Raw genomic sequence first — 17,007 nt, forward strand, 5'->3', positions numbered from 1 at the left:
ACGCAATTTCGGTCTATTCGTCATTTCATTCGATATTTTTATACGCGTGAGGGTATCTCGGCCTTTATAATACAATAACGCGGAGCTTAATACAAAAGTATCGAGGCGGAGAAGGCACGTTTTTAGACAGTAGAGTGGAGATGGATATTTCAATATTTGAGAAACTGCGAGACCTCGAGGTCTGCCAGTAAAACGAATATTTCAATCTCGCGAGCGAGGATATAAGTTATTTTCTCTTTCTTTGAAAAAATAAATTTGCTTTGGAAGACGCTTTCGCCAGGCACCCGCCGTTCTTCGTAACTCTGACTTGACTATTTTCAAATCACCATAAAAGATCTCCTCTCTTTCACCGAGAATCGGGGAGCTTTAAGCTTTTGTTATTCAAAATGTAGCCAAGCGATGAAAGTATTCTGAATTTGAAAGCGAGCTCTCCTCTTTTTCCGAAATAATTATTTCCCTTTTTCCTAGCTACGAAGAGAAAACGTTTTGTAGCGAAAGTTTTAACTGCCCGAGATTTGTCTGATTTTGTGTTTTTCGAAGCTCGGCGTAAGACATTTTTACACTCTGACAAATGATAATACATTTTCTTTTTTAAATAATTGGCCGCTATTGTTTTGGTAACTTTGGTCATAATTAAAATAGTAAAAATGTGTGTCAGGTACTAATAAATTTTATAACAGCGCTATAGGGTCGTATAAAAATGACTGGATTATTTTAATTATTTTGCACAACCAAGAATGTATTTAGGTTCCTAAGAACGTTGCAATGCTCAGTCCATATGTTGGAAAGCTAATATATTTTTGTTATTGAATTTTTAATTATACAGTATTATTTTAAACGTGTCATATTTAGTATAAAAAACTTATTTTATATACATAAAATATTTTTAAAAGCGTTGAATTAGAAGCCTCTCATAAGGTCTCCGTAAGTTGAGATATAGCAAAGGGCCACATGCAGACGGCATTGTAAATGCGATAAGATATTAATTGGATCGCGATAAGACATTAGCGCCATCTTCGTTTTAAAAATTTGTCATAAAACTATTCTCTTAGCTTCCAGATATACTACCAGTTTAGGTGGACAATTTTAAATCCCACACAAAACACGTATAAAACCTGAAGTTTTAGTCTAATATTCAATTTTACGTTCCAATTAAAAGTATTCATCTTCCCTTAAGCCTTTGGGAAAAATATCAACAAGCTGGCGTAGGAGATTTCTGATAATTTTTCAGAAGCGTATTGGAAATTAGACACGGCGTTAAATCCATTAATTAATGTGTTCATCGAATATAGTCCCAATACCTTATGATACCAAGAAGTAAATATCAAATTTTTCAGAAAAAGTATTAAATAAATAAAATTTCGGGTTTTGAAATTGGATCTTTCAATAACCAAAATATATTAGATATGCAACCTCCAAATGTTGCAGGTTGCCACTCTGATGCTAAGGTATCTAACTGTATATTTCCGTTTTGCCTCGCTGACGTGGACATTTCGGAAAACCTTAAAACGTTTCTTCAGAGCTTTCGCGATAAAAAAAAAACGAAGAAAATATAAAAACCGGAATTCATAAAACATTGTGGATGAGTGGACGGCTGGATGATCTACGTACGTTTTGCAAATGAACAAACTGACTATAACGCCCATATCGGTCAATCCGTCAAGTGATGTCTTTAGTCATTGTTGTAAAACGGATGTTAGGCGGAAGAGGCTGGTTTTTTTTCAACCGTTTCGTAAAACTCATTGATCATAGTATATAATAAGAAGATTTTTCTTAATCTTTAGATAAAACAATGTAAATAGGTCGCGTTCGAGGCATGGTGTGGAAAAATTGCTCGGAACCCGTACAAGAAAAGGTATCGTATAAAGGACGAGCTATTATAGCTACATAGTCACCAATTATTTAGCGTCTAATGGATGTAGCTGTTTTAGATCGTCTTATATAATCTTCTCGCTTCGTATAAGAATCTCTAGCATCCAGGTTTATGCGATAAAGATAGGTTATAAGAGACGCGCGCTATGAAAAAGAAAGCTGTATCAGCGGCGGTCGGGACTCTCAGCTCGGACACAACAGTCTAGATTGCGCGTGGATCTTCTCGAGGGCGAATGATCCATCACCGTTTCACCACGTTCCCGCAGATTGCAATCGCGCCGCGCTTGTCACGTTGCTCGCTCTCTCATCCTCTCCAAATTACATCCTGGTCACTCTTAAATGGTGCCTGCAAATGGTTATTTACGATGCCAAAACGTTTTAAATGTAGGATCTCCTCGCTTGATTGATTGCCCATCTTGATTTGCCTCTTTTCTTTTTCGGCTTGTTTTTTTATCCACCACAACCAGGTTCTCGCTACCCTGTGTCTATAAAATCGGTGGTAGGTCGAAGAATAATAATGGACTCGAGTGGGTTGAAGTCATCCGGACGTTTTTTTCTGGGTTCGCCGCTTATATCCGAATACGCGATGTTCCTTATTCTATTCGTAAACTGATGTCCGAGCCATAGCCTTCACAATGACCCATTTCGAGGGGCCATCATATCCTTGGAGGGACTAGTAGTTATCTCTTACCAGTAGCGGCGCCAGGGATTTTCGCGAGGGTAGGAAAACCAAATACATGGGCAACCGACCCGGGACCCCCCTTTTCTCAACGAAATGCTTCAATAAAATAAAGTAGTGATGTACATGACGAACAAAAAAGTTCTAACAACAGTAAAACGAGTCCAAATATAACAGAACTGGTTTTATTTACTAGGAGATACCTCAAAAATTTCTAAATACATTATCGACATTTGTTTCATTGTTATTTATAAATACTTTTATCTCTTGGGACAATTTTGAGACCCTTTCTAGATCAATTTGGGGTCCCTTATAGGGTTATTTTGGGGCCCCTCAAAATTTTAAGGTAGGTTTACCCCCTAGCGCCACCACTGTACTCTTACAAAAGCGCGTATTGACGCTGAAAAAGCCTTAATCGGCTAATATTCTCGTCCATTTCGGACAAGATTGGCGGTGGGCATTCTAGTCGAAATAGAGATATGGAAAGTCTTGTAGAGGTCGAAAAGGCTTAACGTATCAAAAGTATCTCTTCCGTTTGTAAGTAAAGCCTACTGTGTCGATAAAATTAGTCTAGTTAGTCCCTCTGTGGTTATCTTGGTCCATCGCTTGATAAATGATCCTTTTCCTGTCTCGGGAACCGGAGGTCAAGTTTTTAAGGCGGCACAATGCGATTCAATATAATCCTATATTTTATATTTATAGTCTCGAGTGTTTTCGAGGAATTTCTTAAAATGACGTTGAACTATGGCGAGCGCAATTTAAAACCAAAATGTTTCTTTTAATTTTGAGCGTAAAAGTTTAAAACAAAAATGAATTTGAAACCAATTTCTTCTTTCTGGTGTTTACTAGCGTTAATCTTGAGTCGACAGATGATAAACGAATTGGCTACGTGACGGTTTTGGCTTTTACCTTATCTATAATAGGTTTTTTTCACGCTTTGTACATTCTGAAACCAAAAAGCCGCGGGTCACGCTGGAGACTCTGCAAAATGTTTCTCGCGACCCAACTACAATTCCTACTTCACTTTTCGTTAGTTAATTAGTTCTTAATTTACTGGATAACGTGTCATAAATTAGTACTTTTCTAACCAATTCAATTTGTTTCGTGATTCGCGTGTATCAGAAATCTCGATTAAACGTTTTTTAATTTCATAGCCCAAATTAGGGTTGTTAATTTTCTGAAAACATTAAATGCGGAAAAATTCCGGATTGCAAAAATCTTCCGCAAATCGGAAAATTAAACATTGAAACATATTACTTTTTAAGTGTTTTTATTCTAGACTAGTCTAGAGGTTTAGTTTTACTTTTGGATTCGAAAAAACGAGGCGAGCGTGTCACCAAATTTAATTTAGCGACAATATTAGGTTAATTGTTGAATGTAAACTTTTTTCTTTTTTCGGGAAAATACGTAAAATATTCCTATATTAAAAGGTCCCGGTTATTATCACCGAGAGTGTTTTATACCTTCTGGAAATAAGCTTAAAAAGTTATCAACTACAACGTAACAAACAGAGGCGTCAAGCAACTGTGCAATCAAAATTAGCCATAACTATTACGGTTGCAGCTTTACGCGTGTCTGTTTTAATAAACAGACCTATTTTCATAACTGAAAATAAATTGAAAGATTAGAAAATCCATAAATTGGTATTTTAGAAGTCGGTGGCATATAATTTACTCTTGCTCCGCCAAAATGAGTTAAATTCAACCAGTGAAATACAATGGGGAAGTAGTAATTCGACGTCACATAACACCATCCAAAGCTAGAAGAGTATTCCATAAGCGATAGCAGAAATGATAAACCATCTCTTAAGAGGTGTTTAACTACTAAAGTATCAAGGTTAACAAATACTATTACTGCTTCAAAGGCTATTTCTTTAGTCATTGCCGTAAAAAGGTGTTTAACGCAGGAGGAAAAGCGAATATTAATCTACTATACTCAAGGGCATTTATTATAAACTTCTGACGTGTTCATGAACTCGAGACAACTATACCCATAATTTTATAAACTTCCTACGTGTTCATGAACTCGAGACAACTATACCCATAATTTTATAAACTTTTGACGTGTTCATGAACTCGAGACAACTATACCCATAATTTTATAAACTTCTGACGTGATCATGAACTCGAGACAACTATACCCATAATTTTATAAACTTCTGACGTGTTCATGAACTCGAGACAACTATACTCATAATTTTATAAACTTCTGACGTGATCATGAACTCGAGACAACTATACCCATAATTTTATAAACTTCTGACGTGTTCATGAACTCGAGACAACTATACCCATAATTTTATAAACTTCTGACGTGTTCATGAACTCGAGACAACTATACCCATAATTTTATAAAATTCTGACGTGTTTATGAACTCGAGACAACTATACCCATAATTTTATAAACTTCTGACGTGTTCATGAACTCGAGACAACTATACTCATAATTTTATAAACTTCTGACGTGATCATGAACTCGAGACAACTATACCCATAATTTTATAAACTTCTGACGTGTTCATGAACTCGAGACAACTATACCCATAATTTTATAAACTTCTGACGTGTTCATGAACTCGAGACAACTATACCCATAATTTTATAAAATTCTGACGTGTTTATGAACTCGAGACAACTATACCCATAATTTATCCCCGTGACAAACTGACGTATTTATTTAACCTCAATTGTTCCTTATGGTCGAATTCGATTACGGTTTTAACAGTTTATCAAACATTTCAATACGAGTGATGTACAATCTGTATAGTTGAAAATATGTTTTAAGTTATGTTTCCAATGGAAGTGCTGAAGAGAATTCTCGACGAACATTTCTTTTATCGTTTGCGAAGGTACACAGTGTTTGTCTTCGTGTAAAATGCTTAGAAGGTGCCACTGGTGAACATTAATCACAACTATATTTAAAAGAGCATTAATTTTCGGGACAAGTCAAAGCGGATGAGCCGCGCCACCACGTAGGCCAACTTCTTATATTTTGAAAGTGGGAGCCGAAATGTTATCTTTAGAATCAGCTTTGCCGGTGGTAAAACGGTTCTTTTGAGCGACCCACCTTTGTGAGAAAGTTTAAAAATTAATTACATTTTGACCCTTGACTCTCAGTTTTTGAACAAAAACATCGTCGCGTTTTTTAGCGAAAGCCATTTTGGCGAAACTTGGTTGTTGGCCTTACATGGGAAATTTTACGAAAATGTTTTCTTTTTTCTTTTCGGATTTTTTATTTCGAGTTGCCTCTCCGAAACCGGTAGAAGCTCTGTCTTGGTCATATTTTAAACTATTGATAAGAAGTTAGTCTTACGGAAAGGCAAAAATTCGCCAAAAATTCCCGAGTTGGAACGTTCAATTGCGAAAAGAATCGTTCACCTCAAAAGCCTCTATTACATTCCGTTTCTCTCTCGAGATGCAGCTGAAGTTTACTGGATTTCAATCTGTTCTGACCCCGCAGTTCAATCTTTTTCTCTCAAATAAATTACGTTATTAAATCATTATTTGCAGTCACTCGTCAATATGTTTTATAACGCTTCAACGAAAATGCGCATTTACGATATGATATACAAATCTAACAAAGATTTGGAATCTGTAACTCTCCATTTAAAGTTCAATTTGCTTTAAAATCAAGCATCTTCTAATTAAGTGTTGATTGGGAAAAATAAAAAGAATTCAAACTTGTAGAAAAGAAATTCAGTAGGAATAAATAATAAGTAAGTTTCGGGTAATCGTTTTGTGGTACGTGGACAAACATAAAAATTAATTTTTTTTAGCAATTTTCGATTTCAGAATGTACAGGTTAGTTATTTAACCTTAGTTTTATCATAAGTAACATAATAACACTTCCTGTTACTTTAATGCAAATTTTCTAACCGAACCTTTTTTCGGCACTGATACTCTCTTCAAGCTGTGACTTGGACTGGCGACTTATCGTTTTGGATGACTACTTTTTGATAAAAATTTAAGCCTAATATCGGAGAGTACGTTCCAGAGTCATCAGGTCTTTGGCTTTGTTCTGAAACCCGCGTTATATCAAAAGTTATATCAAAAAGTTTTTATCATTTTAGCCTAATATTCCGCCTATCTATCGTAAACCAGATATTTCGGCTTAGCGGAAGTCTCCCATATTTTAGACACTAGAGAGCTCTGTGCTGAGAAAACATCTTGATTACGCCATAACTAAAAATCAGTTTGGTTGTAAATCTCGTTAATTGTCATACTTATTGTTATTATGTTACTTATGGTTTTATGTGGGAAATATTTTCTTCTAATCTTTCAGTTTATTCGCGTTCTTTAAACTATTTGTAGGTATTTTATTAACTTTTCTCAGTTGTTTTCTTCGGGAAAGAAATATTTTTGGTCGAAATCTCCGGCGCGTAGTAGATGGAATGGCGAGATGAAAGGACGGAAATTGATTTAGGCGGTTCCACATTTCGCCCGCCGAACGTGGTTGAGTTGCCAAAAATTGATAAAACGAAACTGGCTGTTCGCTCCCCGCTCATAGAACTAGAACATAGCCAATGTTCGACTCGAATACTCCAAATTGAAGAGGCTAATTTCCTTTTGAATAATGATTGGCGCGTGCTCTGATTGCGTAATCACGACGACGTCATAAAGCGTTTTAAAAGTTATTTTCTTAAAAAAAAGGAACGAGGCAATCTTCGTACGTGCCACCGGAGAAGGCACTCGCAGTCAGTGGTCTGCGTTCATTCCGCAACCCTTTCAGTTTTTACCACCTACCACTTCGAAGGCAAACGAAACCTTTTATATTTCGTATTTCGGTAACTACTTAAGTCGTCTTTTTCAAAAGTGTCTCGCTAATGGTTTTCACTCAAATGGTGTTTAAAATAGGCCTACTCCATTTAGAATTCGCGACGGGATATCGGCTCCCATTTCTAATAAGAATCGCCCCTTTGGACCACGTGACAGTATAGCGAGGAAGGCGAAAAACTTCGAAACATTAATGTCCCGGGGGTTAGTCGTCTATCGAGTCTCTTCGGCGAGCTTTATTATAATTGCTAATTTGTTTTTCGAAGAAATGGTTGTTCGTGGACCGTGTCCGATAGAGCTTAATGAGGTTCTCCAGCCTCCAAACTCGGGGAAGTTAATTAAAGGAGAAGCGAGGCTCTATTAGTAAATTACTTTTCGAAGATGAAGAGAGAGAGAGAGAAACGCTGGGCTTTGGACAATGCGCGGTTTATCTTAGATTTATATACGTCGACGACACCGTCGTCAAATGAGGAGAAATTGAATAGTTTGAGGATTTTAATTTCACCCTCCGCGTATTCCGATCACGTTGGCGCTGTCAGTTCGACGAGAATCTCTTTCGTTGTGTTGATTTAAAGGTCAAGAACGACCGACGAATTAGCTAATGAGCCCCGCGTTAATGGCGTGTCTACGAAAATGACAAGATTTATATCTCGTTCTTTTTACAGAGATTTAAGAACGTAGAATAGGTATAATCATTCTAAATTATACGGATTCTTGGTTTTACGAGTGTTCCTTAGAGTATTTTAGGATATTTTAGAGTGTTGTTAATTTTCCGGAAAAATAAAATGCGCAAAATTTTCCGAAGTGTGGAAAATTTCCGCAAATTCGAAGAAATAAAAAATTGAAACATAAATTACTTTTTAAGGGTTTTTAATATTTTAAACTTTTTATCAATATAAAATGTCTAATATCAGTAAAGATACTACAAAACATTAATATTGTTACATTATTAATCAGTTTAAACTAGTCTAGAAGTTTAGCTTTACTTTCAGATTCGAAAACATGAAACGAAAATGCCGCTTTATTTAAATTTGCAAATAATATATTTGACTAATCATGGAATGAACACCTTTTTATTTTTTTCGGAAAAATACGGAAAATTTTCCGGAACGAAGGTCTCGGTCATTTCTCGGAAAATATTCCGACTTACAACACTAGTATTTTAAGATGATTTTCATTTTGACGTTGAGCGTAAATTTCTAAAACGACTTTGGTCTTATTACAGGGATACGCTACGAAACGAAGTACCAATCAAGGTAGATTCTACAGTATAGGCGGGACTTAAAATACCGGAATTGGCATCATCCTTGAAGTAAATCTCGCGATTTATGTCCTGCCCTCCGAGGTTGCGTATCCCTTAAACAATATTTCTTCGAAGTTGACTAGAAACTGCGTTTCAATGCACTTGTTCTCGCATTATCAAAGCGTCGTTGTTCTCACCCCAAACTGCACCCTCGTTGTACGTCTCTTCCACTAACGGCCAATTCTTCTTTGCAACTCTCCCACCCGCTCGCACCATCTACTCCAAGATCGCGTTTCCGCCAGAGCTTGTTCTTTTCGACCTTCGACCTTACGCTTATGTAACGAGAGCTTCTTATTTTGACCTTGAACTGTCACGAACCCTGACGGACATTAGCGCTTTACTCGGACATCTAGAGCGTTGAAAAACTGTGGATAACTTTCAAAGGCAATCGGGGAAAAGAAGCGAAGTTCTAATTTCGCAAATAGTGTGGAGAAAATGTAACTTTCAAATGTTTTATCAAAGTTCTCGAACTAAACTCCCACATTTAGCTTTCCATTTTTTCTTCTCCGCCATCTCGGGGTGTATGTATTTTCAGAGCTTTTTCTAACCTAATTACATTTTTTGTGGGTTATTGTAAACGCGTTTTTATCGCGGCAGTTAGTCGCGTACGAGCGCTTGCGCGTATCGTAGTGAGTGTTCGCGTTATTTTTTCTCCCGTTCAGGGTTCTATACGTCGTTCGGGGGAGCCGCTCTCGCAGAAGGTTTTCGATAAGCAAATAGAACGCTCGCGTTGATTTTCGGCTCCTCCGCCAGAGAGAGAGAGAGAGAGAGAGAGAGACAGAGCCCGCGAGATGCGAGCGCTCGAATCGGATACCCGCTCTTCACCGGTCTCTCTTCATTTCCGACTTGACCATCGTCTTGACCGGAAGCCCGCCACCCGACCGGCCACGAGCAAACATTGAAAAGAGATTCCTTCGTTCGGGACCTTCGTTCGCGCTGACCGCCCAAAACGAAAGCTAAAAAAAATCGCGAGACAGAATTCCCCCATATTTTGATAAGCCCCTCATTCCGACGAAATACGAAGCAAAGTAATGGCTGAAGATGATTGCCTATCTCTTTGAATTCCGACCAGTCGATAGAAAACTTTTTTAACTTGAAAAAATAGTCGGTTTCGAGGTGTTTTCGCGGTCATGTGAGAGTGCGATCATTTCTTCTTCTTCCCGTCGACGTCTCTCGAAGTTGCTCTCTTCAAACAGCGACGCCGAGATTTTGGGACGGACGCTCATGTGGCGGCTACTTCTGGCCATGGCTTTTTTCAGTGCCGCTACTCCCAGTAAGTTCGCTTTTCCGCACTGCATTACATTTCATTTTGATTGCCCATTTCGAGGCTCTATTGCCAACCGTCGCTCGCGACTGCACGATTCACTTTGTATTATGTATCATGTCCAGTTTAGATCTTTGGCCAACCCTTGTATTATGTCCAGTTTAGATCTTTGGCCAACCCTTGTATTATGTCCAGTTAAATCTTTGGCCAGCCTTTGTATTATGTCCAGTTTAGATCTTTGGCCAACCCTTGTATTATGACCAGTTTAGATATTTGGCCAACCCTTGTATTATGTCCAGTTTAGATCTTTGGTCAACCCTTGTATTATGTCCAGTTTAGATCTTTTGCCAACCCTTGTATTATGTCCAGTTTAGATCTTTGGCCAACCCTTGTATTATGTCCAGTTTAGATCTTTGGCCAGCCTTTGTATTATGTCCAATTTAGATCTTTGGCCAACCCTTTTATTATGCCCAGTTTAAATCTTTTGACAACCCTTGTATTATGTCCAGTTTAGTTGGTATAAACGTTTAACGTACGTAGTGTATGTAAAGTCTACCTCCAATTTATATTTGTTTTAAGATTAATAGCGGGACCTTTGGGGTATATTCTGACTTTAACCGTGTCTATACGATTATTTCAGTTAACGAAATTATTCGTTTACCGGAATGTACGTTGCGTTGACACTTTTTCTTTGGGCTTATAGTCGCACCAACACGGGGGAAAATATTTAAGTAGATTTCCAGCTATCGGTTCCATCACTTACGCCACATCTTCGCGGTTTTATTTTAAATATATTCCATTTCAATAAAATATCCATTTACGTATTTAAATAGGTTTTCCCGGTTAACCAAATCCGGTATGTTTCTATTCGATTTCAAATGACATTTTTTTGCTCGTTTCAAAATAGCAATACTCCTTATAAGGTAAGAGGGAGTTGGACTTCATGCGGGTGCTTTTATTACCTAAAATACACTTTGCCAGTTTCATTACTTGGCTTTAAAGTTCTTTCGCTCAAAGTAAAAATACGTCAAACTAGTAAGAATTCTACTTGCAAAAGAGATAATTTTCATACGATATTATTCCAGAATTCATAATGAAGAATTAGAATAAAAAGTACCGAAATGAACCGCCGTATTTGTATTACTCCCAAATACCTTTAATTTATAGCTCTGAAAAATAATTAAAAATAATGAACTCGGTAGACGAGTAAAAATGTGAAGTGTATGGTTTCTTAGTTACATATTTCCCCCCGAACGAATTAGGCAAAATTGCGGTCTACATACGCGAAATATAATTAATGTTATTCGCTTACTTAAAAGTTGCGAGAGTGTTTGCTAATGGTGTTGCGTTTTAATTTAATGAAGGGAAAATTACACGTGCGGCGGCTAGTTTTACGTCTTACGAAAATGATGGTGTCGAACAACACCCCCGTAAGACGACGCAATTGTGGTAGCGGCGGTTAAAGCAAATGTTGTATTTCGTGTAGACGTTTAAAGGCTGGTTTTCACTAGGGCCAAATCGCCGAGACGCAAAAAAACTCCCGTTAGGCCTAGTACATTTTGTTTGCGGTCGACGCTCACCGTCATGGCATTTTGGCCCTAGCGAAAACCAGCCTTAAAACGAGAACAAAGAACTTAAGGCGCTTAATCATTTATAAACGAGATAAATTATACGAGCGAAATAGACTCTCCTTAATCCATCTTCCTTTTTACTAGTCTAAATTAGCATAAATTTGAAGAGTATCGAATTTTTTTCCCTTTTTGAAGTAAAAAATGGTAAGAACGCCTTTAAGTGGCAGCCAGAGAGAGTTTGGGGGTACGGTTGTGTTTTTTAGCCTTAATCTATCCCCGGGGCCTCCCCTTCCCCCGATTCCCGAGAAAGTCAGGGGAGCTCCTAAAAGGCCTGTAAATCGTTCTGGGGGAAAGAGTGCAGACCCGACTGAAGAGAGAGATCTCTTTGCTTCTTCAAACATTCGGGATTATAAAAAGGGAATGATCTCGAGTGCGACGTTATTATATCCGCGAGTAAGCGAAAAAGATATATATTCTTCTCCTTTTTTCCGCCGACCCTTATTTTATGTTACTCGTCGTATTACGCGAAATGAACGCGATCAAACTGAGGAGATTCTCTAGAGAGTGTACAAATCATTTCGAAATTATCATTACGATCGGTATTTAATTCTGAATTAAAGTATTTTTAACCACTAGGTCGAAAGTTACAAAGTAAAATTTGAAAAAGACTTAAAACGATCTAAATACGTAAATCCGAAACGATCGTGTTGTTAAAATTTTACTTTAATAATAGACAGATTAATCCAGCACTAGAAAACTAGGATAAAGAATATGCGCTTAATGCCGATAGAGCAAAATGCAACACCCTATCTGGTCGTAAGCTATGATTCTCTCTGGCTTTTTGATTGAAAGTACTAGGAGCGGCGGGGCTCAAGGGGGAAGATTTAGCGTAAATCGTTTGATATTGTTCAGCTCTTCTAGGGTGGATTAACCGACTCGGGGAGGTCTCATTTTTATCGATCTGCTTAGTCTCAATCACGGCGTGAAGAACATTTTTTGTACGTTGCCTCTTATCGTCGCTTATCCGGCACACTTTGCTCCGAATTTTTAATGTTGACTAATCGCTACTCGAGCTAAAGATCGCCTCTTACAGCCGAGAAATCGTAATCTTCGTCGAATCATCTGTTTGGATGGAATATAGGTGATTAAGCTTGTGTCATTAAAAATAACGAGGTCGAAGACATTTATTTTAAATACTTCTCATAAAAGAAAATAAATTAAGAAATCTAATTTTAAATCAGGCTTGATTTTAAACTTGGAGAAGATTCGCCAAAAATTGCGATACATATTTGCCGAAATGGACCTTTCATTCGCCCACTTCAAATAACTTAAAATTATCATTTATCATTTCATGAATTTAAATTTCATTAAAGGTAACGTAATAACTATAAGTATGACACTTGAGTAAATTTTTATTACATCCTTGCTTCACAATCACGCCCAAAAATATCGAAATAACGACTTTTTGCTTTTTAAATTTGATGCCAAAGTGTAGCTAAATATAAAACTTTTTCAAAACAAAAACCAAATTTTCACTCTTTCAATATTCATTGTTAAAAAGGAACAATATATAATTATTAAAGGTAATTAAGAGGTAATTTTCTTAATCGTATGATGTTAACACTTTATAATATTGAAGGGAATATGAAATTCCACATTTATGGTGAATAACGAATTTCACATTGTTACCACCAGGTGTAACAGAAGCTAGGGTTGATTGGCGCTAGTTACGTTAAGGGGGAAGACTACTGTGGTCATTGTCTACTTTCGCGCTATTTCAAGCTGAACTCTTTTAATTTTGTATTTTAATTTATAAAATTAATATTTATGTGTAGCACAGCTTCTTGTTTAGTGATGAAAATAATTTTGACAATTATAAATTTATAAGTAATTAAGTTATTACGTTTTAATTCGGACCCTATAGTTAGGACCTTATATCTCGTTAACTATTAATATTAGAATTATCAAAATTATTTTAAGCACTAGAGGAAGGTTTAGCTTAACAAGAAAAATATAATTCAATTGTGTAATTGTTAAAACAGAAACGTTCAGCTTGAACGAAAAAGTGGCTTTTACTGTATTCTTCCCCCTTGAGAACAAGTCGTAACGGACGATTTTTTGAACCTAAAAAGTATTTGTATGGACGGAAAACCCACGAAGACTTATAGATTTCAGCGGCTATTGATTTGTTAATCCTATTAATTTGGCGAAGAAAAGGAAGTAGTAAAAGAACAAAAATGTGTACAAATGGCCTGACGTTATAAACGGAATTACGTACGACCTTCCAAATAAACTAAAGACATATCAGAAAACAATTCGGAAAAGAGGCGACTTTCACGTAATAAGTGGGATGAGATGTTTCAGGAAGTAGCGTCAACCTTAGATTAATCTTTAAGGAAGTACGCGCCTTGATAGGGCCTCTCTCATATCTCATTAAAAGTTCAAGCATCCCCCTGACGATCGCGGTGATTGCGGCCTCAACTTTCGACTTTGATCTTTGACACGTCGCCGACTGGATCTTTACTTTACTCATTTTGGATATCAATTCGTATAATGAAAAATGCAAACATTCCAAAGTGAAGCTTGTCGATTCGATAATATTAAAGTGAAATTTCATCGAAGACGCCATTTTTCAAAGCCCCTTTCGCGTACGCCAATCTTAATTAAACGTGGCATTCCTCATCGGTTACGGTTCTAATAAGTTTTGGTGTTTATCGTACGTACACGGAGATGTAAAGACGTTTCTACCCGTTTTCCACCACCCCCCGCCACCTCCGAACGCATCCTCTTTGAATTAGATTCCACCCGCCCGGTTCGCCGCCTCAATTCCATTGCTCGTGCTTAATTGAACATCTCTTCTTTTTGACCCCGACCGGAACACATTTCTCAGGCCATCGAAGAGGATTCCCTTTGAAGAGCCTCCACGAGGAAGAGCGACCGGCCGCTCCCAATTAAGAGTAATTACAATTAGTGAGAAAGTCATTCCAACCGAATAAGAGCGTTTTTACAATTTTAACTCTCTCACCGTCGCGCTGCTAAGATGACTACTTCCTGAAACTCTTGGCAATGTCGAGACCATGCAGCGTCTTAATGTAAATAATAACAAGTTGGCCAGCCAAAATATACCTCTCCTCGGAAGAGTTTCTAATTTTCATTGAAGCGTAACATGTATCTGTGGTTCTGTGGTAGAACGCTCACCTGTCGTGCTGGAGGTCTCGGGTTCGAGTCCCGCCCGATACTAACCCAAATTGAAATCAATTTATATTACACCCAATGACAAAAAGGGGGCTCTTTTGGAAAAAGCTTTTCCCTAATTCCAAGAAACTGCGAACGCAGTGATTACACTTTGCCCCGAAAATGCGAACGCAGGCCTGACAGACAGACCCACCCACAGACAGACAGACACGGTGTTACGAGAGAAGTAATCCATTCTGGGGCATTAAAATGAAACGCGTATATTGTCAGACTCGAGGCACTTTTCAATGGGAGCTAATTTATCCTCCTAACGATGGTAAATGTAAGAAATACACTATATGGATATTTAGTTAAATAAAAGTCATATTTTCGAGCGAATAACATTATACGAAAACTTCTGTCGTAAGCGATGTATTAGATTAGATAAATCTGATTATGTGCATTTTTGGGTCGGTAAGTCGGTGCTCCCGTTTCTTAAATAGGTCTTTGTAGTTCGTTATTTTAAAACAAATGTATAAACAGAGCTTTCCAGCCTTGGCCTCTTGGGGGGGACCCCCAACTTGATAATTTTTTGTTTTGCCGGATCTCAAAACGGCTGGGTTAATGTGTCAATTAAAGTAAAGTTGAAATATTTAGTGTCGCTTCCAAAAAAAGTCCATTATGAGAAAAGCTTGTTTGTTTCTTGTATTAATCCTTTCAGTTTGATTTTTTAAAACCTTTGCTTTTATTGTTGTTCGATTTCAAAATTCAAGCAAATCAACTGGTTGCTTTTAAGATCGATCGAGGTCAAATCAAACAGTTGCTTAAGTTGAATATAAAACTAAAGTATTAACTGTAAAAAGGTTTCATAAATGGCGTTATTAAAGAAAATATTTTGCGTTTCAACCTCTTTTTTTACTAACTAAAATCTAAATTTCGGGGTTAATTATTTCCTAGGAACCCTCAGCCCCGCTGACAGCCGCCAAATGAGTCAGCCAGACCGACTAGGCTTATCCGAATCACGTTGCAACTGGAAATCTGGCTTTGTATGCGGCGCGGCGTCTTTGGCGCGAAATACGGGTTTGCTCGCGCAGTGGCGGCGATTACCCGCACGACGGGGACAACAGCGATTTAATCGCGGCGTTCGGAGTTACATTAATTCTCCATTTGTGGCCTTTAATAGATGAAAAATCATAAGATATTGTTAAACACGGCGTATAATTACCCGTAGCGCGAGTAAATCCGCGGTCGCGTTGTCCGCCAAACGACGGCTCTCTCGGCCGCTGATGGCCCGTGAAAAGGCAAACGGGGCTCGGTGGACCTTGGTAAGGGCAACCTTCGAATAACCCCGGTAACTGTTACGGCGAATCTTTCGTCGAACGAAAGTTTGAATAATTCATGACGCGTATATCGAGTCGGGGATCGGGTGCCGTTGCTTCAATTGGACAGAAAGGGTCCGAGATACCGGCTACCAAATTCCCATTATACTTAATGTAGCGGTTTAATGAACCCCGGCTGGCTTCGGAGGAAGGAAGGCCACCGTGAGTGGGATATCTTCATTACCGATTTACCGCCGTGTCTATTATACAATCGTCCATTTGTCGCCAATGATTCATAGAAAGAAACCATTTGAATGCGAATGAGGTTCGGTTTAGGCGGTGAAAGGTGCTTATTGATTGCTTAAACCTCGTTTTACAACAGTCTTATTTCCAGACTAATGGGAATTGAATGTCACGTGGCATAACGTAAACATAATTCAATATATGTGGTAGCTCGTGTTAGTCGCGAACGAGCTCGAAGTCAAGGTCGGTCACGGGCCTCGTACTTAGGAAAGTTTCCAAAAGTGCGTGTTTTTTTCCCAAATTGTTTGTTTTCCCGAGTTATTTTGAACTTCCAAAATCTCCCATTTGCGTTTCTATTTGGGACTCGTGTTAGCGAGGATAACATTAAAATAAAACCCAATGTTTGATACGAATACGCACTCTTCCAACATATCTGTCAGATATACTGCGATGCTAAACTGTACAACACCCTAATTACGCTACTTGTCACCGCTCTCGCGATTTTATTAGGTGTTGCGCGCTCTTTTTCCTTGAACCTGGTGCCAGATACGTGGCAATCTGGTCATTCGTACCAACGGCTCTAATCCTTCAAGTCCACGGGGCTAGTTACGGAAACGCTCGCTGGAACAATAACCGTAAAAATTTATGTAGTTCGCGGAGAAAATTAGCTTTATGGGTGCCGTTATGTTCACCTCGTCTCGAGTGGCCGCCAGAAAATGCGAAAAACCCCTTTCGTGTTGGGTATGTTTCTTTCCTCGCTATCCCCCTTCCTAAACCAACTGATAACTCTTCCGTGGTACTCCGCTTTCG

The 17,007-nt window shown here is 38.1% G+C and overlaps 1 protein-coding gene across 2 annotated transcripts in view; it reads left to right on the plus strand.

Annotated features, from left to right (window-relative positions):
- The first annotated feature begins 9,301 nt into the window (after positions 1–9,301).
- LOC149947492 (uncharacterized) overlaps positions 9,302–17,007 on the plus strand; it is a 43,542-nt gene continuing 35,836 nt past the window's right edge. For both annotated transcript variants that reach the window (XM_090172701.1, XM_090172700.1), the window contains exon 1: positions 9,302–9,899. Coding sequence is in view for 1 of the 2 variants with exons in the window: in XM_090172700.1 (XP_090028826.1) it covers positions 9,851–9,899 (49 nt within the window). In the remaining variant the exon portion in view is untranslated. The remainder of the gene's footprint in view (positions 9,900–17,007) is intronic.

This window comes from Leiobunum rupestre, chromosome 4 (assembly GCF_980474605.1).
Source record: "Leiobunum rupestre chromosome 4, qqLeiRupe1.1.hap1, whole genome shotgun sequence".
Taxonomy (NCBI): domain Eukaryota; kingdom Metazoa; phylum Arthropoda; class Arachnida; order Opiliones; family Sclerosomatidae; genus Leiobunum; species Leiobunum rupestre.